The 26406-nt window shown below is 43.8% G+C and overlaps 2 protein-coding genes and 1 long non-coding RNA gene across 12 annotated transcripts in view; 1 reads left to right on the forward strand and 2 right to left on the reverse strand.

Annotated features, from left to right (window-relative positions):
• The window catches only part of OBSCN (obscurin, cytoskeletal calmodulin and titin-interacting RhoGEF), a 246317-nt gene extending 237223 nt beyond the window's left edge, over positions 1 to 9094 (reverse strand). For all 10 annotated transcript variants that reach the window (XR_014028536.1, XM_081344177.1, XM_081344174.1 and 7 more), the window contains exon 1: positions 8943 to 9094. The gene's annotated coding sequence lies outside the window, so the exon portion shown is untranslated. The remainder of the gene's footprint in view (positions 1 to 8942) is intronic.
• LOC308677644 overlaps positions 1 to 26406 on the forward strand; it is a 792073-nt gene that overhangs the window by 17036 nt on the left and 748631 nt on the right. The gene's annotated exons all lie outside the window — the stretch shown is intronic.
• On the reverse strand, positions 15253 to 24407 carry LOC308677809 (uncharacterized protein; the record flags this gene model as incomplete). The annotated part of the gene is made up of 4 exons (XM_081344507.1): positions 15253 to 16144; positions 18820 to 18997; positions 20076 to 20210; positions 22836 to 24407. The coding sequence occupies 4 exons, from the start codon at positions 24405 to 24407 to the stop codon at positions 15939 to 15941; spliced, it is 2091 nt and encodes a 696-aa protein (XP_081200633.1). The 3' UTR covers positions 15253 to 15938.

The raw sequence follows: 26406 nt of genomic DNA on the forward strand, positions 1-26406 counted from the left end.
TTAGCTACCAATTGCAGGAGGTGGAAATAGGTTATAAATAGGTAGTTAAAAGAATTATTCTGCATGTTGCATCTTGTTTAAGGGACAGCTAATCTGAGATTACTTCCTTCCACCTTCTCTTCCAGGGTTTCTCAGCCTTGGCAACTGGAAGACAGGTGGACTTTAAGCCCCAGAATTCCCCAGCCAGCAAGCCAGCTGAAGGAGGGAGAGAGGATAGATAGGTAGGTAGGTAGGTAGGTAGATGAGAGGATGATGATGATGATGATGACAATGATGATGACGACGATAATAAAACTTTGCAAAATACATCAAGAAATTGCAGCTTCCTGCAATAACTCCAGCAAAGCTACAAAACACTGTGCTACTCGGAACATCTTACATTTTAAGGAGATACCTGGTTGATACCTAGGATGCTGGCAGCAACCCGTGTCAACCAATGTTGTTGTTGTTGTTAGTTGCGAAGTCGTGTCCGACCCATCGCTACCCTATGGACAACATTCCTCCAGGCCTTCCTGTCCTCTACCATCTTCTGGAGTCCATTTAAGCTCACGCCTCCTGCTTCAGTGACTCCATCCAGCCACCTCATTCTCTGTCGTCCCTTTCTTCTCTTGCCCTCAACCTTTCCCAGCTTTAGGCTGTTCTCCAGTGAGTTCTTCCTTCTCCTTAGGTGGCCAAAGTATTTGAGTTTTAGCTTTAGGATCTGGCCTTCTAAAGAGCAGTCAGGGTTGATCTCCTCTAGGACTGACCGGTTTGATCACCTTGCAGTCCAAGGGACTCGCAGGAGTCTTCTCCAGCACCATAGTTCAAAGGCCTCAATTCTTTGGCGCTCAGCCTTTCTTATGGTCCAACTTTCACTGCCATACATTGCAACTGGGAAGACCATAGCCTTGACTATACGCACTTTTGTTGACAGGGTGATGTCTCTGCTTTTTAGTGTGCTGTTGAGATTTCCCATGGCTTTCCTCCCCAGAAGCAAGAGTCTTAATTTCTTGGCTACAGTCCCCATCTGCAGTGATCTTGGAGCCCAGGAAAAGAAAATCTGTCATTACCTCCATTTCTTCCCCATCTATTTGCCAGGAATTGAGAGGGCCGGATGCCATGATCTTGGTTTTCTTAATGTTTAGTTTCAACCCAACTTTTGCACTCTCCTTCTTCACTTGCAACAAGAGTTTAGTTCCTCTTCACTTTCTGCCATTAGAGTGGTATCATCTGCATATCTGAGGTTGTTGATATTTCTCCCGGCAATCTTAATTCCAACTTTTGATTCATCTAGCTCTGCCTTTCTCATGATGTCCTCTGCATATAAGTTAAACAGGCAGGGTGACAGTATACAGTCTTGCCGGACTCCTTTCCCAATTTTGAACCAATCAGTGGTTCCGTGTCCAGTTCTCACTGTTGCTTCTTGACCCACATATAGGTTTCTCAAGAGACAAATAAGATGGTCTGGTACTTCCATCTCTTTGAGAACTTGCCACAGTTTGTTATGATCCACACAATCAAAGGCTTTAGCATAGTCAATGAAGCAGAAGTAGATGTTTTTCTGGAACTCTAGCTTTCTCCAAGATCCAGCGTATGTTGGCAATTTGATCTCTAGTTCCTCTGCCTCTTCGAAATCCTGCCTATACTTCTGGTAGTTCTCGATCCACATACTGCTGGAGTCTAGCTTGTAGGATTTTAAGCACAACTTTACTAGCATGAGAAATGAGTGCAATGGTGCGATAGTTTGAACATTCTTTGGCACTGCCTTTCTTTGGAACTGGAATGTAAACTGATCTTTTCCAATCCTGTGGCCACTGTTGAGCTTTCCAAATTTGCTGGCAAATTGAGTGTAGCATTTTTACTGCATCGTCTTTTAAGATTTTGAATCGCTCAGCTGGAATACTCTCTCCTCCACTAGCTTTGTTGTTGCTCAGCTTTCCTAAGGCCCACTTCACTTCACATTCTAGGATGTCTGGCTCGAGGTCAGTGACCACCTCATCGTGATTATCTGGGACGTTAAGCTCATTCTTGTATAGTTCTTCTGTGTAATTTTGCCACCTCTTCTTAATCTCTTCTGCCTCTGTTAGGTCCCTGCCATTTTGGTCCTTTATTATGCTCATTTTTGCATGAAACGTTCCCTTCATCTCTCCAATTTTCTAGTCCTCCCTATTCTATTGTTTTCTTCTATTTCTTTGCACTGTTCATTTAAGAAGGCATTCTTATCTCTTCTAGCTATTCTCTGGAATTCTGCATTCAACTGGGTGTATCTTTCTTTTTCTCCCTTGCCTTTCGCTTCCCTCCTTTCCTCAACTATTTGCAAAGCTTCCTCAGACAGCCATTTTGCTTTCTTGCATTTCTTTTTCTTTGGGATGGTTTTAGTTGCTACTTCTTGTACAATGTTCCGTCCATAGTTCTTCAGGCACTCTGTCTATCAGATCTAATTCCTTAAATCTATTCATCACCTCTACTGTGTATTTATCAGGGATATGATTTAGTTCATATCTGAGTGGCTTCTCCATCTTTGGCTGCAGAGCACATAGTCAATCTAACTTCTGTGTTGACCGTCTGGTGATGTCCATGTGTACAGTCATCTCTTGGGTTGTTGGAAAAGAGTGTTTGCTATGACCATCATATTCTCTTGACAAAATTTTGTCACCCTGTGCCCTGCTTCACTTTGTACTCCAAGGCCAAACTTGTCTGTTATTCCGGTTATCTTTTGGCTTCCTACTTTAGCATTCCAATCCCCCATGATGATAAGGACATCATTTTTTGCTGTTAGTTCTATAAGGTGTTGTAGGGCTTCATAGAACCGGTCAATTTCATCCTGTTCAGCACCGGTGGGGCATAGACTTGGACTATTGTGATATTGAATGGTTTGCCTTGGATTCGAAGTGAGATCATTCTGTCATTTTGGGGATTGTATCCCAGTATTGCTTTTCCTACTCTTTTATTTACTATGAAGGCTACTCCATTTCTTCTGAGGGATTCTTGCCCACAGTAATATAGCTGATGGGCATCTGAATTAAATTCACCCATTCCTGTCCATTTTAGTTCGCTGATTCCTAAGATGTCAATGTCCAGTCATGTCATCTCTTGTTTGACCACGTCCAGCTTTCCTTGATTCATGGATCTTACATTCTAGGTTCCTATGGAGAAAAAATCTTTACAGCATCAGACTTTCCTTTCACCACCAGATACATCCACAGCTGAGCGTCCTTTCGGCTTTGGCCCAGTCGCTTCATTCTTTCTGGCGCTACTAGTACTAGCCCTCTGCTCTTCCCCAGTAGCATATTGGACGCCTTCCGACCTGAGGGGCTCATCTTCCAGCGTCATATCGTTTTTCCTTTTGGTACTGTCCATGGGGTTTTCGTGGCAAAGATACTGAAGTGGGTTGCCATTTCCTTCTCCAGTGGATCACGTTTTGTCAGAACTCTCTGCTATGACCTGTCCGTCTTGGGTGGCCCTGCACGGCATAGCTCATAGCTTCATTGAATTACGCAAGCCCCTTCGCCACGACAAGGCAGTAATCCATGAAGGGGGTGTCAACCATTAGTGCCAGTCAATTTGAGTGTTCAGTTGACTGAGTTTCATGTTTTATAATAAAAGTAATAATAATAATAATATGGATGAAACTTGTAACAGTGATACTCATTGTCATCGGGGCACTGGGAACTATGTCCCAAAACTTTGCAAAATACATCAAGAAATTGCAGCTTCCTGCAATAACTCCAGCAAAGCTACAAAAAACTGCGCTACTCGGAACATCTTACATTTTAAGGAGATACCTGGTTGATACCTAGGATGCTGGCAGCAACCCGTGTCAACCATCAGCACCAGTCCGTTTGAGTTGTTCAGTTGACTGAGTTTCATGTTTAATGAATAAGGATGATGATGATGATGACGATGATGATGATGATGGAAGGAACCTTGGATGTCTTCTAGTCCAACCCCAGTCCCTTCTTAAAAACCTCCAGTGTTGGAGCATTCACAACTTCTGGAAGCAGATAGTTCCACTGGTTAGTTGTTCTAACTGTCAGGAAATTTCTCCTTAATTCTAGGTTGCTTCTCTCCTTGATTAGTTTCCATTCATTGTTTCTTGTCCTGCCTTCAGGCGCTTTGGAAAATAGCTTGACTCCCTCTTCTTTGGGGCAGCCCCTGAGATATTGGAAGGCTGCTATCATGTCACCCCTCATCTTTCTCTTCATTAGACTAGACATCCCCAATTCCTGCAACCGTTATTTATAAGTTTTAGCCCCTAGTCCCTTTGATCATCTTTGTTGCTCTTCTCTGCACTCTTTCTAGAGTCTCAATAGAGAGAGAGAAAAATAGAGAAAGAAAGAGTCGATGATACATATTGATGATAGATTGGTAGATAGATAGATAGATGCATACATACATACACACAGAGATATATAGATAGATAATGATGGTGAAGAGAAAGAAAAAGAAAGAGAAAGAAAGAAAGAAAGAAAGAAGAAAGAAAGAAAGAAAGAAAGAAAGAAAGAAAGAAAGAAAGAAAGAAAGAAAGAAAGAAAGAAAGAAAGAAAGAAAGAAAGAAAGAAAGAAAGAAAGAAAGAAAGGAAGGAAGGAAGGAAGGGAGGGAGGGCAGAAAGAAAGAAAAAGAGAAAGAAAAAGAAAGAAAGAAAGAAAGAAAGAAAGAAAGAAAGAAAGAAAGAAAGAAAGAAAGAAAGAAAGAAAGAAAGAAAGAAATGGAGGGAGAGAGGGCAGAAAGAGAAAGAAAGAAAGAAAGAAGAAAGAAAAAGAAAGAAAGAAAGAAAGAAAGAAAGAAAGAAAGAAAGAAAGAAAGAAAGAAAGAAAGAAAGAAAGGGGAGGGAGAGAGAAAGAAAGAAACAGAGGGAGGAAGAGAGGGGAGAAAGATAAAGAGAGGAAGGAAGGAAGGAGGGAGGGAGGAAGGAGGGAGGGAGGGAGGGTGCGCTGTGCTGCTTCCCAAAACCCTGATGAGTTGTTGTTCCCAGCTGTCTTCTCCTCCTGACCAAACGCCCACCCTCCTCCTCCTTCGCCCTCCCCTCCCCCCTGCATTTCACACCACATGGGGCTTCCACCTGTTTGCAAACTTCAAACCCACTTCCCACCAGTGGCAGGTCTGGCCTGGAGTACTTTGAATTCTTGCCTTATTTTTGTAAGTCAAATCCAGATTTAAGTCAGATTTAGCCACGCTGGATTAAAAGGTGAACAGCCACAGAGGTCAGAATCTGCGAGATGATGGACAGTAAAGGCGATGGACGTCTGCAACGCCAGATCTGCTATCTTGCAGATTTTGACGGTCCGTTGCAGTTGTGAGTGGTCCTTTTGATTTCCCCGATCTTTCCTAACCACGTGATTCACTTAATGACTGCAGTGATTCACTTAACGACTGCAGCGATTCACTTAACCACCTTGGCAAAAATCAGTTGCTCTTCAACTCTGATAATTTTTAGGTAGAAAAACAACGGCGAGAGTTAGGCATTCAATACAGATACGCCTCGCCTTATGGCCAAAATTGAGCCCAAAATTTCTGTTGCTAGTGAGACATTTGTTAAATGAGTTTTGCCCCATTTTACGACCTCTCTTGCCACAGTTGTTAAGCAAATCCCTGCAGTTGTTAAGTTAGCCACGCGATTGTTAAGTGAATCTGGCTTCCCTATTGACCTTGTTTGTCAGAAGGTCACAGAAAGGGATTACATGACCTCAGGGCACTGCAACCATCATAAATATGAGTCATTTGCCAAGGGTCTGAATTTTGATGAGGTGACCAGGGGATGCTACAAGGGTCGTAAGTGTGAAAAAAGGTCATAGGTCACTTTTTTCAGTTCTGTTGTAATTTCAGTCACTAAAAAAACTGATGTAAGTCAAAGACAACCTGCACAGTAGCCCCCCAACTTACAGTCATTCATTTAGTGACCATTTTAAGTTGCAACAGTACTGAAAAAGGCGATTTATGGCTGATCCTCCCACCTACAACGGTCGCAGCATCCTCAAGAGTCATTTGATCAAAATTCAGACACTTGGCAATGGAATTATGATGATTGCAACCTTCCCTGATGGCTTCTGACAAGCAAAGTCAAAGGAGGTAACATGATTCACTTAACAACCACATGATTCATTTAGCGACTGCAATGATTCACTTAGCAACCATGGCAAAAAAAAAACAGACACAGTTCTTTTAACAACTGCCTTGCTTAGCTGTGAAACATCTGGTCCCAACTGTGATCCTAAATCAGGGACTGACTGTAGAGATTCAGGAAAAGTGGCCAGCTCTGATTAACCTGGTTTTAATCCTTCTATTTTCATCAAGTGCAAATTTCCCCTTGCTAAACAAAATGAAATATTTGAGAATTCTACAAAGACGAAATTATCTGACTTGCAAACAGCCCAATAGCTTTTCTCAGAACCATCTAGCTACTTAGAGAAGAGGGTACCTCTGAGCACATGAAGAGTGTTTTTCCTCATAGGACAAGTGAAACAGCACTCTGTCACGCAGAAGCCCCACAAACATTACACAAAACAACACAGCAATGGTCTTCCGGCGTAATGTTTTGCTCCACAGGTGGTCCTCGACTTACAACAGTTCACTTAGTGACTGCTCAAAGTTACAAAAGCACTGAAAAAAGTGGCTTATGGCCATTTTTCACACTTACAGCCATCGCAGCATCCCTGGGGTCACAAGATCAAAATTCAGACGCTTGGCTGAACTGACTCGTATTTATGACGGTCGCAGTGTCCTGGGGTCACGTGATCCCAGCAAAGTCAGCGGGAAAGCCGGATTCACTTAACAACCGTGTTACTAATTTAACAATGTCAGTTTCACTTAACAACTGTGGCAAAAAAACACCACAAAAAGAGGTAAGTCTTGCTTAGCGATGGAAATTTTTACCTCAGTTGTGGTAATAACCTACACGCTGTACAAAATTACGCATGTTTGGCTTAAGGGTCTGCAGTCTATAAACGTAATACAGAGATTATTCTCACCTAGTTAGAGCCAATCTTTTTTTACTCTAATATACACATAGGTCGTCCTCAATTTACGACCACAATTGGGATCAGAATTTCCACCAGTAAGGAAGGCAGTTCTTAAGGGAGTCACTCTGCTTTTACAACCTTTTTAAACACTTTTCGTTAGGCAAATCACTGCAGTTGTTAAGTGAACCCTGTGGTCATTAAGTGAATCCAGCTCCCCCCCCCCTGGACTTGGCTTTGGCTGGGAAGGTCGCAAATGGCGATCTTGTGACCCTGGCATGCTGCAACTGTCATAAATACCGGCCGGTTGCCAAGCACCCAAATTTTAATCGCATGACCATGGGGATGCTGCAACGGTCGTAAATGCGAGGACCAGTTGTAACTCCCTTGTTTCAATGCTGTTGTAACTTTGGTGACTAAACAAACAGTTGTAAATCAAGGATGACTGATATTCAAGTAATCATTAAGGTACAAGCAAAAATTGACATTCCTTATATCCAACAAATTTAAAACCATCATGATTACATACTGCCAAATTCCAGATGCCACCAACAAAGCCTCTGCAGGGCAATCCAGATCACGTCGACCCTCAATCCCCAATAATTACAGTGACTTTAGGGGAATCACCCCCTACCCCTTTCGTAGCCTGCCCTACCTCGCAGGGCTGTAACTGTAATCAAGGAATAAAAAGAACTGAAGCTATGCCGAGTCCCTTCCCAATAGGAAAGTCAAATTTGTATCTCATGCAAGTAGTCCTCGACTTACGGCCGCTTAGCAACATTTCTGTTGCTAAGCGAGACACGAAGTGGATTTTGCCCCATTTTACAACCTCACGCCACAGTTGTTCAGTGAATCGCTGCAGTCTCAAGGTTGTTAAGTGAATCTGGCTTCCCCAATTGACTTTGCAGGTCAGAAGAGAGACCCCATGGCACTGCAACCGCCATAAGTGCGTGCCAGTTGCCAAGCATCTGGATTTCGATCATGGGAAGGTGAAAAACGTAAGTCACTTTTCCCAGTGCCGTTTTAACTTTGAACAGCCATTAAACGAACTGTTGTTAAGTCGAGGACTGCCTCCAAATACATTTTTAGAAAAATAACATTCCCATCTGCATCGACACTTTCAAAGGAATAATCTCCGTTGCAATCAAATCTTACAAAGCAGATTCCACCTAATGCAGCTCTCTGCTCTACTAAATAAATATGTGTGTGCGTGCATGTGTGTGTGTGTGTGTGTGTGTGTGTGTGTGTGTGTGTGTGTTTTAAAAAAGTCGTGCTTTGCTTATTGATCCCCGGGGCTGTATATAACATGCAAACAGGACTCAGCCTCTCCATTCCAGCCAGGCCTGACCACTGACCGATGGCTCTTAAAATAGCCTCAGCTGTCCAGATCTGTCTTTTTTGCAAAGCTCCCCTCGAGAAATTCAAGCTGAGAGAATAAGCAGAGGAGATTTAATAGTTAGAATTGCTCCCGTGCTGAAATCTGGATTTTTTACCAAAGGCGGAATTTTTGCAAAGCGCTTCCTCATTTAGGAAGAAAAAAGCCAAGCCCCCAAATCAAGGCCATATACTCCCACCCCATGCAATTCAAAAAGAGCATTTTCCTGCTTAAACCCCCATAAAATCCAAGTTATTCTACTTTTAAATCGACATTTAACATTCTGCCTGGGTTGAATTGGCCTCGCCCAGAACAAAAAACAAACAAACACCCTGCTTTCTAGGTTTGGCCTGTGATTTGTCTGAAATGGGTATAGGGTTTCCTGCCAGAGCAGGGGGTTGGACTAGAAGACCTCTAAGGTCCCTTCCAACTCTCTTATTCTGAGGCTGAAGACCAACACTGAAAAACAAAATTGATGAAGTGTTCTTGTTGTTTTTTTTACTTTCAGCCTCACAAACCAACATGGAAATGGGTGGGGAGAGAAAAAACAACACAAAACTCTGGAGCCTCTTTCTCAACAAGCCACCATTCTCTGGTCTGTCCTGTCCAGAGTGAAATTGAAGGATCTTACCTGGGGGATTGTTTCAAGCCTCTTTCATTGGAACCGGATGGACAGATTCTTGACCATTTCGGGGACCATCCAGAAGACGGTGGAGAGGAATCTCCAGGGCACCCCCTTCCCCCCCCTCCCAGCCTCCAGGGAAGAGTAAAACAGAAACTCCAGTGAGCTTGAGGGTGTGCATAAAGCAAGCCCCCAGACTCACCGCGACGACCCCCAGCTTTAGCTGAGAGCCAGCTCCTCCCTTGAATGGTCTCCACCAGTCATGTTGGTTTGCTGACGTGATCCTCTCTCGGCTGTCCATCACCAAAATAGTCCTAGGTGTCAGTTGGCAGGCAGATTGAATTTCATCTCTCCTGCGGTGCCTCAAAAGGCATCAAGCCGGACGGGCTGCGGTGAGGAGTGGGCGCTGACCAACCAGCTATGGGTGGGCATTTCTAGTTTGGGAAACAAGTTGACCCAGCGTGGGACAAGCTTTTTGGAGGCGAAACTCTACAATGAAAGTAGAAGGAAGCGGGACTGTCTAGTCTAAGGAAGAGAAGGGGAATATGATAACATCTTCCAATATTTCGGGGGCTGCCACAGAGAAGAGGGGAACAACCTGCTCTCCAAAGGAAAGGAAGGCAGAACAAGAAGTAACGGATGGAAGATTACCAAAGAAAGATCCAGCCTAGAATTACAAATAAATTTCCTAGCAATGAACAATCAATCAGCGGAACGGCTAGTTGAAGTGGTGGGTGCTCCAACACTGGAGGTTTTTCAAAAAGAGATTGGATAGCCATTTGTCCAGAATGGTGTAGGGGCCCCTGTTTGAGGAGTTTGGACTAGATGATCTCCAAGGTCCCTTCCAATTCTGTCATTCTATGATTCTATTCTCCAGAGCGCCCGAAGGCAGGACAAGAAGCAACGGATGGAAATTTATCAAGGAGAGAAGCAACCTAGAACTAAGGAGGAATTTCCTGACAATGAGGAAAATTAATCAACGGAACAGCTTTGCCTTCATAACTTGTGGATGCTCCATCACTGGAGATTTGCAAGAAGAGAGTGGACGGCCACTTGTCCAGAATGGCATAGGGCAGGGTGTCAAACTGCCAGCCTGCGGCCTGGATGTGTCGTGGTGAAACGACACCCACCCCATTGCTGGCAATGGAAAAACGGTTGCGATACATCGCGACACGTCACATGACGTTGTGAGTTTGACACCCCTGGCATAGGGTCTCCTGCCTGACCAGGGGGTTGGACTAGAAGACCTCCAAGGTCCCTTCCCACTCTTGTTATTCTGTAATTCTGGTAACAAGGACATCATGAAGTTAGGAAGGTTAAAAGTTCCAGAAAAATCTGCTTGCTCACACAAGTTGCTCTGCTTGCTTGTATGATGTGTGCAAAGAGACAGGTGGGGATTTCTGTGATTGACAGGATCAGAAAAGGACCCATAGCAGCAAACACTAGAAAACCTTCTTCATCCCTTGTGTGTTTTTAATCTGTTTTTTTCATGGAACCAAGATGATTTCATAAATATTAGGGGGAAACAATAACTCTAGAGAGTAAGGAAAAATTGCAAAGACCACTTCTATGTAACCTGCAGATTAGTAGGTCCCAGGTTAAAGTTTAATAACAAATTAAAATTAAAGACTTAATTTTAAAAAATTAAAATTAGACTCATGACCGCCTCATTGTAGGACCACGTGCCAGAAACACATTTTTTCTCCTGACTTATAAAATTAATCCTTTATATATCTTTTGCCTTTTCACGTTGTTTATGGCATGATTTATACCTCTTCAGCCATATGAAAGGCGTGGCATGAAAAAAGATAAATATTTTTTTATAAAATCCCTCAAAAAAAAAAAGAAAAAAATATCTCAGTTACAAAAGGTTTTGTGGGTGCACAAAACCGATTGCAACTTTTGAAAAATGATAAAAACCTTCCCATTAGTTTTTTTTAAGAACAGATAGTCCTCAACGTACGACCACAATGAGCCCCACATTTCTGTTGCTAAGTGAGACATTTGTCATTAGTTTTTTCCCATTTTATTTCCCTTTTTTTAAGTGAACCAATGCAGTTGTTAAATTAGCCACCTGGTTGTTAAGTGAATCTGGCTTCTCCCACTGGCTTTACTTGTCAGGTGGTCACAAAAGGGGACACCGCGACCGTCATAAATAAGAGCCAGTTGTCACTTTTGATCACATGACCATGGGGATGCTGCAACAGTTGTAAGTGTGAAAAACGGTCATAGGTCACTCTTTTCAGTGCTGTTGTAACTTTGAATGGTCACTAAACAAATGGTTGTAAGTCGAGGACTACCTGTGCAAAGCTGTTTCCCATCCTTAATTTATTAGTTGATACAATACCAGTCCTTTAGATATTAACTATTTTAGTTCTTTAAAGTATTTTCCAGCACACATAAAAAAACGTTCAGAATTACCTCAAGAACGAAAAATAGTCTCGCATGAAAACACAGCAGCTTACACTGATAACAACTAAGTAATTGTGGTCTTTGCTAGGACTGTTTTAAAGAGCATATTAATATAAATGCAACAGGTTTACAGCTCACTTTTAATAATTTTTCAGGATTCAGCATCAATCTTCTTCGTAATGCAATCACATTATCATGTTTATTTATTTATTTATTTATTTATTTATTTATTTATTTATTTATTTATTTATTTAAATTCCATTTATATCCCGCCCTTCTCCGAAGACTCAGGGCGGCTTACAAGCTTAGCAGTAGCCTTCATTCTATGTATAGGCCTGCTTATTAGGGCTTTCACACACACCCCAAGCGGCATTATTACAAAGTCAGCTTAATTGCCCCCAACAATCTGGGTCCTCATTTTACCTACCTCGGAAGGATGGAAGGCTGAGTCAACCTTGAGCCTGGTGGGACCCGAACCTGCACTAATTGCAGGCAGCTGGTGTTACTTAAGGAGGCATTAGCCCACTGCTCCACCAAGGCTGTTGGATGATAACCAGGACAAACCGCAAATTGACCCGTTCATAATGAGTCGTTAACATGGGGATTACCTCTGTATGGTAATGTATGGATGTATGGATCAACCACTGAAGTTCAGGTTGGATAAATGATATCTTGATTCAAATCAATATAATACAGGCAGTCCTCAACTTACGACAGTTCATTTAGTGACCAAGGTTACAACAGCAGAATTGAAAAAAGTGGCTTATGACCGTTTTTCACACTTACGACCATTGCGGCATCCCTTAGGGTCACATGATCAAAATTCAAACACTTGGCAACTGCCTCATATTTATGATGGTTGCAGTGTTCCAGGATCTGACGAGCACAGCCAGTGGGAGAAGCCAGATTCATTTAACAACCGTGTGAGTAACTTAACAGCTGTTGTGATTCATTTAACAATAATGGCAACAAAACTGAGGCAAACTCACTTAATAGATGTCTCACTTAGGAACAGAAATTTGGAGCTCAACTGCGGTTGTAAGTCGAGGACTTATGACCACAACCAAGCTCCAAATTTTTATTGCTAAGTCAAGGACTACCTGTACAATACCAGTACAATCAATAAAATACCTAGAGGTCAGATCTGGCCAAGAAAGTCACCAGAGAGATAGAAAAAGTGAATTTTGCAACTTGGACAATCCAATCCAATTCTATTTTGATCAATAATCATTAAGAGTGAAAAACGGTCATGTCACTTTTTTCTGTGCCGCTGTAACTTTGAACAGTCACTAAGAGGATTACCTTATCAGGAAGAAAAAAATAAGTTTAACAAACATATTCACGCTTCAAATTAAACGTATACAGAAGTCTAGTTGCAAATGTGACCCATTTTAATTATTCTTACCTGTAGAATTCCCCCTAAGGGTGGGTGTGATAATGAGTCAGAAAATCATGCAAGGAATTTCTTATGAGCAAAGTTTCCATACAGTAAAGTAACGATTTTAACCTGCATACAAACACTGATTTTTGCAAAAGCCTGTACGATGGCTGGATTTCTATGGAATAATTTTTAAAAGAAATTATATTGTCCCAGAAGGGCATGTTTGTTTGTGTATAACCTCGCAGTCACAAAATTGTATTTGCAAACGATACAAATAGCAGCTCACATCATGAGTGAATGGTGTCAGGCAGTCAAACCAAAAATTCCTTCTATAAATAAGCACCAGATTCTCTTGGTACAGATATTTCAGAAATAAACGTATTACAAGCTATGATAAAATCATTTTAAATAAATCTTATTTAAGGGAGATACCAGTTGGATGAGAATTGTGTTTTGGATAAAGATGTGAGGAAGAACTGTTAACACGAAGTGTTTTAATTTGGAAAGGGCAGATGGAAATTACAAATTTAACAGGTGAAAATTTTGGGTAGCTAGGATAAAAGCTAATATTTTAAACAGGTATCTGTGATTTTTCAAAGAAAGCTAAGGGCTTTGAATTCCATCTCTAGAATTAAATTAGATGCATTTTTCTAATTTAATTCTAGGGATATCAATGTTTGAAACCTTAAGTATTTGTATCGTATTCGTAACCTTAGAGGTATGAAATGCAGGCCGTTATAAATCTCCTTAAATGTATTGCTCAAATTGAGCATATAACTACAGTGGCTTTAAAATGCTTTAAGGCGCATTAGCTATAATAACCAATGATAAATTGTTTTGAACAATACTGGACTCGTAAATTAAGAAGTTAGAACGATTTTGTTACACCCCAGTCCTGATGTAGTACAAATATATATATTATCAGACTGCAAGATCCATCACAGGAATATTTAAAAAATAAATTTATCACCAAGTAAAATTGCATTTGAACTCCTGACATTTGAGCACAAACTGCAAAAAATATACTTTCTCTTACCAAAAACTAAAACTGAATATATTAAATTTTCTTTTAAGAGCATGGTATTCTGAAGATCCTTCCTTCCTTCTATCCTTCCTTCCTTCCTTCCTTCCTTCCTTCCCTCCTCCCTTCCTTCCCTCCTCCCTTCCTCCCTTCCTTCCTTCCCTCCTCCCTTCCCTCCTCCCTTCCTTGACCTCTCCTTCCCTTTCCTTCCCCTCTCCCTTCCTCCCTCCCTCCCTTCCTTCCTTCCGCCCTCCCTTCCTTCCTTCCTTCCTTCCCCCTCCCTCCCTTCTTTGCTCTTTCCTTCCTTCCTTCCTTCCTTCTTTCCTTCCTTCCTTCCTTCCCTCCTCCCTTCCTTGACCTCTCCTTCCCTTTCCTTCCCCTCTCCCTTCCTCCCTCCCTCCCTTCCTTCCTTCCTTCCTTCCTTCCTTCCCCCTCCCTCCCTTCTTTGCTCTTTCCTTCCTTCCTTCCTTCCTTCTTTCCTTCCTTCCTTCCTTCCCTCCTCCCTTCCTTGACCTCTCCTTCCCTTTCCTTCCCCTCTCCCTTCCTCCCTCCCTCCCTTCCTTCCTTCCTTCCTTCCTTCCTTCCCCCTCCCTCCCTTCTTTGCTCTTTCCTTCCTTCCTTCCTTCCTTCCTTCCTTCCTTCCTTCCTTCCTTCCTTCCTTCCTTCCTTCCTTCCCCTCTTCCTTCCTTCCTCCCTTCTTTGCTCTTTCCTTCCCTTTCTTTCCCCTCTTCCTTCCTTCCTCCCTCCCTCCCTTCCTTCCCCCTCCCTCCCTTCTTTGCTCCTTCCTTCCCCCCTCCCACCATCTCTTGCCCTTCCCTTCCCTTCTTTCCCTTCCTCCCTTCCCCTCTCTTCCCCTCCCTTCCAGCTTCACCTATGTCTGGATATAAAACATTTTCTTTAATATCCATAAACCAAAACTGAAGATAGTTGAGGAATATGAAGTATTTAGATCAGGACTCGCTTACACCTGCTAAAGCAATATCCAATTTGTTAGCTTTTTAAACATAAATTAAACACACCCTAATTATTTGAATTCCCTCCCTCCCTTCCTTTCTAGGATTTTGTCATTAAGCTATAAAATTTCAACACATTGCTTAATTATACTTAGAAGGGGGATGAACCCCACTGTCATTGTGTAACTTCATCCTGGCACATAACACACTCAGTTGTCCAAAAGACAAAGACCAGCTCATAAATTTACAAACTTCCTGATAAAAACAAAACAAGTTTCAAGGAATGTTAGTTTTGGGCAACTATTTCAACAAAAAATCTGATCCTACAAAATTTAATACATGATTCCTACCTGAACAGACCCTGAGCATCTATTAAGCCTGATTATTAACTCACCCAAGGATCAAAAACATACCTTAAATAAAAAAAATGTATTTTTCACTAAGGTAAATATCTCATTAACAGTGATTTTTCCCCCCAAGAAGCACATTTCAAATAAAATAATAGTCTCAACAGTTCAGACAGGAATAAAGAAATGACTTTCAATTCCCAGAGGCAGAGAATTTTATGTTACTGGTCTTCGGGTTACAGTGGGGTTTATCTATCCTTAAATTAAGATGAAACGTTGAATGCTAAGCCATTTATTCTCCATGGGTAACATTCCAGCCTAAAACACCGTTTAATGCTTGATATTACATCTTTTTTCTTTCAAAAGATGCTGAAAAAGTCTGCTCAAAACTTTGCAATTGCAAGTGAGCCCAGCTTGAAACATCGGGGTGCTGATGCAAATTCCCAAACTTTCATGCAACTTCATCCAGACCATGATTTATTTAAACTCAGGGCTTCGACTCCTGACAAACACATCCATCAAATTATGGCTTATTCACAATCGGTTTGGAAGAAAGGAGAAACCTACTGTGGTTTGTCATTAAGTTTGGCACTTGAAATATTAAATCTTCCCAAAACCGGGGAATAATAAAACAAAATAGGTTGCATTGCAAAAATTAACAAGGATGCTGCATGGGTTTAGCCACTTCCTCGTTGACATATTTGGATGAGGAGTCTTTAAGGCAAATAAATATTGCCTAACTGCGTCAACTTTTCAGTGTTACACTACCAAGATTTCTGCAATTATCTAGGCTTGAATGCCAGCAGGCGGGGGGAAAAAAGAAAAAGCAATTAAATTGGCTTCTTTTATAGAAAATGAGTGTGTCAGTTCATAACCGGCTGCAAATTCTTCCTAATTCACTCGCTCATTTTCTTTGTCTTCGCCTTCTCTGAGGATCTTGGTTTGTAACGGGATGCTGGCTAGATCTAAGGGATTCTGACCAGAATTGCCTGTCAAAATTTTAGGAAGGACAATCTGAAAAGCACACCATAAAGTTGTGCGGGTTTTTCGTGTGGAGGATGTGAGCTCGTTCACAGCGGATGCCAAGGCAAGGATATCTGCAACAAAAATAACATTTAATTTAAGAGGGGAGATTCGTTAGGCTTTTAAAAAAAATCCTAGAACTTTCTTGAAAGTGAGAACAATTAACCAGTGGAACAACCTGCCTCCAGAAGCTGTGAATGCTCCAACACTGGAAGTTTTTAAGAAGAGACTGGACAGACATGGTATATATATATAGGGTTTACTGCCTGAGCAGGGGGTTCGACAAGATGACCTCCAAGATCCCGTCCAACTTATTTTTATTATTATTGATCATCGCAGAGTCAGCCAGATGTTCAGACTGGATTTGGCATTTTTGTCTACCTATCGAGTCCTTACCAAGGACCTGGGATAGGCAGATGTGGATGTTGGATGGTATTACAGATCTCGTCGCAGGATGGAAGCAGTTCCTAGTAAGGCCGCCTTTTGCAATTGACTAATGGCGAATTTGTCAATGCCGTTGATGGTGTTCAAGTGGTGCTCCAGTTGTTTTGGGATTGCACCCAAGGCGCCTATTACTATTGGTACTACTACCCTTGCTTGCCTTTGCCACAGTCTTTCTATTTCTATTTGTAGGTCTTTGTATTTTGTTATCTTCTCCAGTTCTTTCTCGTCTATTCTGCTGTCTCCAGGCACTGCCACGTCCACTATCCAGACTTTTTTGTCTTTCTTATCGACAATTGTTAAGTCCGGGGTGTTATGTTGCAGGTGCTTGTCTGTTTGAATTCTGAAGTCCCAGAGCAGTTTAACTTTTATCATTTTCTATGACTTTCTCTATTTTATGATCCCACCAGTTCTTGCTTACAGGCAAATTATATTCCTTGCAGATCTTCCAATGCACCATTGTTGTACTTTGTCATGCCGCTGCTTGTAGTCGGTCTGCACATCTTCTTGCAGCAGCTTACCAGGAGGTCCACTGTTTCTTCAGCTTCTTTGCATAGGCGGCACTTACTGTCTCTTGCTGTCTTCTCAATTTTGACTTTGTATGCGTTTGTCCTTAAGGCTTGGTCTTGTGCAGCCAGGATTAGTCCCTCGGTCTCTTTCTTCAACTTTCCTGCTCTTTGCCATTGCCAGGTCTTGTTATTATCTGCTTTCCCAGCTATTTTTTTTAATGTACGGCCATGTAGTGCTTTGTCTTCCCATGATGATGAAGATGATGATGATGATGATGATGATGATATTATTATTAAAGGTAAAAGGTAAAGGTTCCCCCGCACATGCGTGCTAGTCGTTTCTGACTCTAGGGGGATGGTGCTCATCTCCGTTTCAAAGCCGAAGAGCCAGCGCTTGTCCGAAGACGTCTCCGTGGTCATGTGGCCGGCATGACTAGACACCAAAGGCGCACGGAACGCTGTTACCTTCCCACCGGAGTGGTCCCTATTTGTCTACTTGCATTTTTATGTGCTTTCGAACTGTTGGTTGGCAGAAGCTGGGACGAGTAACAGGCGCTCACTCTGCTACGCGGCACTCGGGATTCGACCCGCCAAACTGCCGACCTTCCGATCAACAAGTTCAGCGTCCTAACCCACTGAGCCACCGCGTCCCTTCAATATTATTATTATTATTATTATTATTATTATTATTATTATTATTATTATTATTATTATTATTATTGTTGTTGTTGTTGTTGTTGTTGTTGTTGTTAATATTATTATTATTATTATTATTAAACTTTTATTCATTAAACATGAAACTCAGTCAACTGAACACTCAAATTGACTGGCACTAATGGTCAACACGGGTTGCTGTCAGCATCCTAGGTATCAACCAGGTATCTCCCTAAAATGTAAGATGTTCTGAGTAGCGCAGTTTTTTTGCAGCATTGCTGGAGTTATTGCAGGAAGCTGCAATTTCTTGATGTATTTTGCAAAGTTTTTGGACATCGTTCCCAGTGTCCCGATGACAATGGGCATCACTGTTATGCATTTCATCCATAATCGCACAGTTTCGATGGCCAGGTCGCTCTATTTCGTAATTTTTTCCAGTTCTTTTTCTTCAACTTTGGCATCTCCTGGTACAGCGGTATCAATCAGCTGTATGCTTCGGTTCTCTACAACTGCGATATCTGGCGTGTTGTGTTCCAAATGGCGATCTGTCTGTACTCGGAAGTCCCACAAGACCTTCACCCACTCATTCTCGACAACTTTTTCCACCCTATGTTCCCACGACTTTTCGGACACAGGCAAGTCGTATTTTTTACACAATGCCCAGGGGATTACTTTAGCAACTCGGTCATGTCTAGCTTTGTCTTCCCATGATGATGATGATATTATTATTATTATTACTATTGTTGTTGTTGTTGTTGTTATTGATCATCGCAGAGTCAGCCAGATGTTCAGACTGGATTTGGCATCTTTGTCTACCTATCGAGTCCTTACCAAGGACCTGGGATGTTTGGCAGATGTGGATGTTTGATGGTAGTACAGATATCGTCGCAGGATGGAAGCAGTTGCAGTTGTTGTTGTTGTTGTTGTTATTCTAGCTGGCAAACAGCCAAATTTTGCTCATGCGACCATGGGGATGTTGCAACGGTCATTACATGTGAAAAATCGTCCTAAATCTCTTTTTTCAGCACCGTTGTAAGTCGAGGACTCCCCATATAATCAGGATCTGTACAACAGCAGTGAATTTAAGCAGCGGTACTAATGAAAAAAGTCAGCCTTTGCCCATAAACGAAACTCAAAGTACTTACCATTTTCCCTGGTGACACAGGATGCCCCTGGCCTCTGGTTACCAGCATTAAGAATCTCATCCTTGCGCCTGGCCTGAGTCATGTCAATGGCTTCCAAGTGACGCCCCAACGTTGCCGATATGCTGCTGTGGATGGAAACGCCACAAAGGTGTTCCATTTTCCCAAGTAACGTGCAAACCTTAGAAAGTCAAAAAAGACAAAACTGTATTTGGGAAGGTCACAAATGGAGGTCACGTGTCCCACTGGTGCTGCAGCCATGTAAAATACATGCTGGCTGCCACACTGCAATGGTGATACAACTAATCCTTGACTTACAACCATTCGTTTAGTGCAGGGGTGTCCAACTCAATTTCATTGAGGGCTGCATCAGCATTGCGGTTGCCCTCAGGGGGCCGGGTGGGCGTGGCCTACTGGGTGGGTGTGGCTAGAGTGCGTATGGCCTACTGGGTGGGCGTGGCCAGCTCTACATCGTTGGCATCGAGGGTGCCTATGGGGGCCTGGGCAGGAGTGGGACAGATCTGAGGGTCTCTGGCAGGAGGAGGGTCTCTGGGCCAGGGCCAAGGCAGTGGGGGCCGTTCCCTCACTCTTTCCAGGATGGCTTCGCGGGCCGCATGAAACCACTTCGCGGGCCGGATCTGGCCCCCGGGCCTTCTGTTTGACATGTCTGCTTTAGTGACTGTCCGAAGTTACAATGCTCTGAAAAGAGTCACGTTTTTTCTAAAAACATATTCACAAGTAGTCCTCGACTTACAACAGTTCATTCAGTGACTGTTTGAAATTACAAAGCATACTGAGAAAAATGACGTAGGGCTGCTTTTCACAGGGTCACATGATCAAAATTCAGATGCTTGGCCACTGGCTCACATTTATGACGGCTGCAGCATCCCAGGACTTTACGATTCCCTTGTGCGACGTCCTGACAAACGAAGCCAGGTACTAACTTAACAACTGCAGTGGTTCACTTAACAACCATGGTAAGAAAAGTCATGAAATGGGGCAAAACTCACTTAACAACTATCTCGCTCAGCAACAGAAATTTTGGGCTCAATTGTGGTCGTAAGTTGAGGACTGCCTATAGTTCCATTCAGAGGGGCCCTCTATAATGAGGGTGCTGATCTATTTTGCCTAATTCCAGAGCCTGTTTGGTCTATTGGTTAAAACACCACGTTAGAAAACAGGAAGCTGTGGGTTCAAGTTCTGCCTTAGGCATGAAAACTGGCTGGGCAAATCTGGGCCAATCAGAATGCAGTACTCACGCTTGCTTGCTCTTGAAACTGGATCCAAATCAGGCGATCCACTCCAGAGGGCCTAGCTGGAAGCTGGGACAATGGAATCTCCTTGGAGCTGGCAAAGGATTTTCCAGGAAATGCCCTTGCTAAGTCAGCCTCTATCTGGAGGGAAAAAAATTAAAAAAGAATTTTCAGAGCATGCTCCAGTCTGAATAGCAATTTCTTTTTAATCCCAATTGGTATTTAAAAAGTGGATCCTTTCCTTAAATCTCTGGAGATCAACTGCAACGTTACCTTCAGCTGGGATTTAATTCCCAGGTCTTTACACAGATCCGTCCATGCATTTGCTTGGTACAATACAGAAGACTTTTACTACAGGTAGTCCTCGAATTACAACCACAATCCAGCCCAAAATTTCTGTTGTTAAGTGAGACATTTCTTAAGTGAGTTTTGCCCCAGCTTACGACATTTTTTGCCACAGTTGTTAAGCGAACCACTGCAGGTGTTAAGTTAATGACATGGCTGTTAATCTGGCTTCACTACTGGTCAGAAGGTCGCAAAAGGAGATCAAGTGACCATGGGGTTGCTGCAATGGTCATAAGGGTGAAAAATGTAAGTCACTTTTTTCAATCCGGTTGTAACTTTGAACACTCACTGAATGAATGGCTGCATGTTGAAGACTACCTATACAGTTAGTCCTCAACTTACGACCACAATTGAGCCCAAAATTTTTGTTGCTAAGTGAGACATTCGTTAAGTTGGTTTTGCCCCGTTTTACGACCTTTCATGCCACCGTTGTTAAGTGAGTCACTGCAGTTGATAAGTTAGTAACCCGGTTGTTAAGTGAATATGGCTTCCACCTTGACTTCGCTTGTCAAAAGGGGATCACCTGACCCCAGGATACTGTGACCGTCATAAATATGAATCGGGTGCCAAGCGTCTGAATTCTGATCACGTGACCACGGGGATGCTGCCATTGTCCTAAGTGTGAAAAAACAATCATAAGGCAATTTTTTCACTGCCGTTGTGACTTCAAATGGTCACTAAATGACCTGTATTGTCTTTTTTTTCAATTACTTCGATTACAGTCAAGTTATGACCATAATGGAGATGGCCTATCACGGTCGTTAAGTCGTGATGGTCATAAAATTGGTCATCCACGGGACGGATCTGATTTTATGACCTTTTCTGCTGCACAGGGTGACCAAACACAGCCGCCTCTAAGCGAACCTGTGGGGTGCTATGGGCTTCTTTAGATGAAACTGAAAGGAAACGACATCTTTTAGCAAAAAAAAATCACAAAGTGAGATGCAATTCAGGCCAGCTGCCAAGCGAGGGACCCGTGGTCATGTGACCACAAGGGAAAGACCCCAGCATGTCATGACCCAACAATGTAACATTATTATTGCTGGAGAGAAGAAACCCCACCCCCTTCTCGTGCTGATGATGTTACCTGGTTGGGTCACGAGACGTCTGCAAGGAAACCACCCAGCTCAGAGAGCGTCAAAGACCCCATAGTCCTCCTCCTCCTCCCTTCTAGCACTGATGATGTTGCCTAGTTGGGTCATGAAATGTCTCTAAGGAAACCACCCAGCTCAGAGAGCACCAAGGATGCCATATTCCTTTTTCTTCTTCTTCCTCCTCCTCCTCCTCCTCCTCCTCCCTTCTAGCACTGATGATGTTGCCTAGTTGGGTCATGAAACATCTGCAAGGAAACCACCCAGCTCAGAGCGCACCAAGGACCCCATTGTCCTCCTTCTCCTCTTCCCCCTCTTCTTCTTCTTCCTCCTCCTCCTCCTCTTCCCTCCTAGAACTGATGATGTTCCCTAGTTGGATCATGAAACATCTTCAAGGAAACCCCCAAGCTCAGAGAGGACCAAGGACCCCACAGTCGTCCTCCTCTAATCCTCTCCACAACCCCCACCTCCTTCTAGCACTTATGATGTTCCCTAGTTGGATCATGAAACATCTTCAAGGAAACCCCCAAGCTCAGAGAGGACCAAGGACCCCACAGTCCTCCTCCTCTAATCCTCTCCACAACCCCCCCTCCCTTCTAGCACTGATGATGTTCCCTAGTTGGGTCATGAAACATCTTCAAGGAAACCCCCAAGCTCAAAGAGGACCAAGGACCCCACAGTCCTCCTACTGTAATCCTCTCCACAACCCGCCCCCCCCCCTTCTAGCACTAATGATGTTCCCTAGTTGGGTCATGAAACATCTTCAAGGAAACCCCCAAGCTCAGAGAGGACCAAGGACCCCACAGTCCTCCTCCTCTAATCCTCTCCACAACCCCCACCCCCTTCTAGCACTGATGATGTTCCCTAGTTGGGTCATGAAACATCTTCAAGGAAACCCCCAAGCTCAGAGAGGACCAAGGACCCCACAGTCCTCCTCCTCTAATCCTCTCCACAACCCCCACCCCCTTCTAGCACTGATGATGTTCCCTAGTTGGGTCATGAAACATCTTCAAGGAAACCCCCAAGCTCAGAGGGGATCAAGGACCCCACAGTCCTCCTCCTCTAATCCTCTCCACAACCCGCCCCCCCCCTTCTAGCACTGATGATGCTACCCAGCTGGATCACGAAATGTCCACAAGAACACCACCAGCTCAGAGAGCACCAAGGTCCCACAGGGAAATACAAGTCTACCCTTCTCAATCTTGGTGCTCTCCAGATGTGCATGCTTTCATCCCCAGACCTTCCCCCTCAACCTGGGTTGACAGGAATTTCTCCCCACCTGGAAGGCGTTCAGCCTGGAGACGTGCGTCACATAATAACCCCTCCTCACCTTTTTCCGCTCTCTTTCTAACGCCCTCCACTGTTCGTAACATTCCTCCAGGCGCACGTGGAGCATGTGGGCAGGCCCACCCTGAGCGACCGATCTCTCGTGGCGGAGCTGCGGTGACAACGCGTGATACGGCACAGAGGCATCTCCACAAAAAAGGTTGTTGATAAAATGACTTAAATGGGGGACGTTGTCGCAGTGAAGGTTGACTGGAAAAGGTGGACATGAGGGTGAAAAAGGAAGAGTGTGAAATACGGGAAAATTTGGAATTTGGCTGTAGTCCATTGCTAACGGGAAGACAGGAAGGAACGAGGGGTTGATGAAATCAAACAAACTGCCCAGGTTTTTCTTGCTTCTCAATCCATCCAGCTCTGTCCAGTCCGGACCAACAGAGGCTGGGTTCATTTTACGCCGTCTCTCAGTTGGCCCCATTCTCTGACCAGCGTGGCCTCTGCTTGGTGCATTCTCCAATCTGTGGCGTTCTGCAGACCTGTTTGCCGAAGGACGCCGTGGCCAGCCAGGGGAGGAAACATCCCGCGAAATTTCACCCAGGTATTCCTGGCGAGGAGCTCGCAAATCAACCCGGGAGCATCCGACAGAATTGGGCGGCTTTAGATTTTCCTTGCAACTGGAAAACCCGCCATTTTGCAGAGCGCCACATTTTCGTGGGGCTGTTTGGGAACCAAAAGGCTGGGCGACGGAGCCGTTGGTAGACGAGACGTGTGAGAAAGCGTTTATTCGCTTTCGCTTTTTGTTAGTTGCACACGACGCCCTTGAGAGATTTAAACTCCTGCTGCTGAGGCGCTTACCACCACCACCACCACCGGATGAATTTTGATGCTGCGGACTTGGGGGTGGAGATAAACGATTTGAAGAATCTCGGAGGGGATACGCAGAGCGTTTACTTTTAACGTTATCAAAGAGGGTGCTCAGGTCATTGGGGCGACTTGGCGGGTAGTTTTGGCGCACTTTGATATCCGTGCCTTGGGGGATGCTATTTTCTTGCTGAAATGAGGATGCGAGGAAGGGCAGGGATTGGGGTGATCCATAAGTCCATCTTTTAGCCCACAAACGGTTCTCCTGAACTGCCGGATCCCCTATCCCGTTCGTTGTGGCAGAGTGAGGCAGCTGAACGAAAGAGGCGTTCGAGCTTTCCGTATCAATGGCCCCCAGCGCTTCTCGCGTGGTGCTCTCCTGATCTTCTTCGGAAAATTCAGTCCAGATGTGTGATGTGGAATGGTTCCCCCTGCTAATACCGACTTGTTTCTTACCATAACCGTCTTCAGGAACAAGGTTGGACTGCTGATTAAAACTGTTAAGAGTAAAAACCTTGTTTTGTGGATCTGAGGTCTTCAGAACTTCATCAGATAGTGAGAAGCAAGGACGACAAGGGGCTGGCCAGGAGCCAGTCACCTGCAGATCGTTGAGCTCTCTGCTTAACTGTTCTGTAGGAGAGGCCTTTCCGCGTTTTTCTTCGTAAGAGCTCCGTGCATCCACCACGTTAGTGCGGTTTTCATGACCCCAAATTTTCGTCGGAAAAAGCCTTGAGCATCTGCTACTATTTTCCAAATTCATGGTCCAAGACGGAGGGAACGACTTTGACGGAGAGTCCCTGTAACAGACAAAATTTCATTTCTAAACGTATTTTATCTTCCTTACATGATCCGTAAAGTGGCATCCAGACCGATCAGGCTGGTGACCCATCACGATACAATCTCAGGCTTTCCCATCTCAGGCTCCATATAGACCAGACATGTCAAACACAAGGCCCGGGGGCCGGATCCGGCCCGCGAAGTGGTTTCATGTGGCCCGCGAAGCCATCCTGGAAAGAGTGAGGGAACGGCCCCCACTGCCTTGGCCCTGGCCCAGAGACCCTCCTTCTGCCAGAGACCCTCAGATCTGTCCCACTCCTGCCCAGGCCCCCATAGGCACCCTTGATGCGAACGATGTAGAGCTGGCCATGCCCACCCAGTAGGCCATACACACTTTAGCCACACCCACCCAGTAGGCCACGCCCACCCTGGCCACACCCACCCGGCCCCCTGAGGGCAACCGCAATGCTGATGCGGCCCTCAATGAAATTGACTTTGACACCCCTGATATAGACAGATCTTCCTATGCAGGTAGTCCTCCAGTTACGCCCACAATTAAGCCTGCCATTGTAGGTAGTATTTGACTTACAACCGTTAACTGAGCCTGCACTTACAGATGGTCCTCAACGTACAACCACAACTGAGCCCAAAATTTCTGTTCCTAAGCGAGACAATTGTTAGATGAATTTTGCCCCATTTTACGACCTTCCTTGCCAGAGTTAAATGAATCACTGCAGTTGTTAACTTTGTCACATGGTTGTTAAATGAATCTGGCTTCCCCCACTGACTCGGCTTGTCGCAAAAGGGGATCAAATGACTCAGGACACTGCAACTGTCGTAAATACGAGTCAGTTGTCAAGCGCAAATTTTGATTGTGTGACCATGGGGAGGCTGCAACGGTCCTAAGTGTAAACAACGGACATTTTTTTTCAGTGCCATTGTCACTTAGCTCACTAAATGAACAGTTGTAAGTTGAGGACTACCTGTATAGTCATGAGTCACTGAGGCATCGGGTGGCCAGACCTAATTTTCTAACATTTTTTGTACTGGTTGTTGTGAAGAATATGGTTGTTAAACAAATGCCATGGTCACTAAGTAAGTCAATTTTCACCAAGGGGCACTGTTTGCCAGAAACCAAAAATAAACTCCAGAAATTAGCAAAAAAAACATTGCAAATTGTGGTTACATGGCTACGGGACATTGCAAACTGCTGTAAAAGTGAGCAGGTTGCCAATTGCCTACACCAGGGGTAGGCAGCCTTGGCTCTTTTATGACTCGTGGACTTCAACTCCCAGAATTCCTGAGCCAGCCTGGCTCAGCTTGGAAACCTCTCCCTTTCCCCTCAGCATGGCTGGCTCAGGAATTCTGGGAGTTGAAGTCCACAATTCATAAAAGAGCCAAGGTTGCCTACCCCTGGACTGTAATCATATGATTACAGTGTGTCTGTCATAACTTTGAAACTGGCTCCTAAGTAGCTCTGGAAATGTTCATTCTAACTTCAAATTGTTGTTAATCAGCTGATCATAAGTCAAGGACTACACTTCATTTAGTGACTATTCAAAGTTACCATGGTATTTTTTTTTAAAAAAGTGACTTACGACCGTTTTTCACACTTATGACCACTGCATCATCCCTGTGGTCATGTGATCAAAATTGGGATGCTTGGCAACTGACTCATATTTATGACGGTCGCAGTGTCCCGCGGTCAAGTGATTCTCCTTTTGCGAGATACTGACAAGCAAATCAATGGGGAAGCCAGATTCACTTAACAACCATGTTGTCAAATTAACAACTGCAGTGATTCACTTAACAACTGTGACAAGAAAAGTCATGGGGCAAAACCCACTTAAATGTTTCACTTAGCAACATGAATTTGGGGCTCAACTGTGGTTCGTAAGTCAAGGACTTACAATAGTCCAGCATCCTGGGGTTATGGGAATCACCATTTGGGATTTTCCTAGTTTTTCCAACAACGGAAATCA

This window comes from Vipera berus (assembly GCF_964194415.1).
Source record: "Vipera berus genome assembly, chromosome: Z".
Classification (NCBI taxonomy): Eukaryota; Metazoa; Chordata; class Lepidosauria; order Squamata; family Viperidae; genus Vipera; species Vipera berus.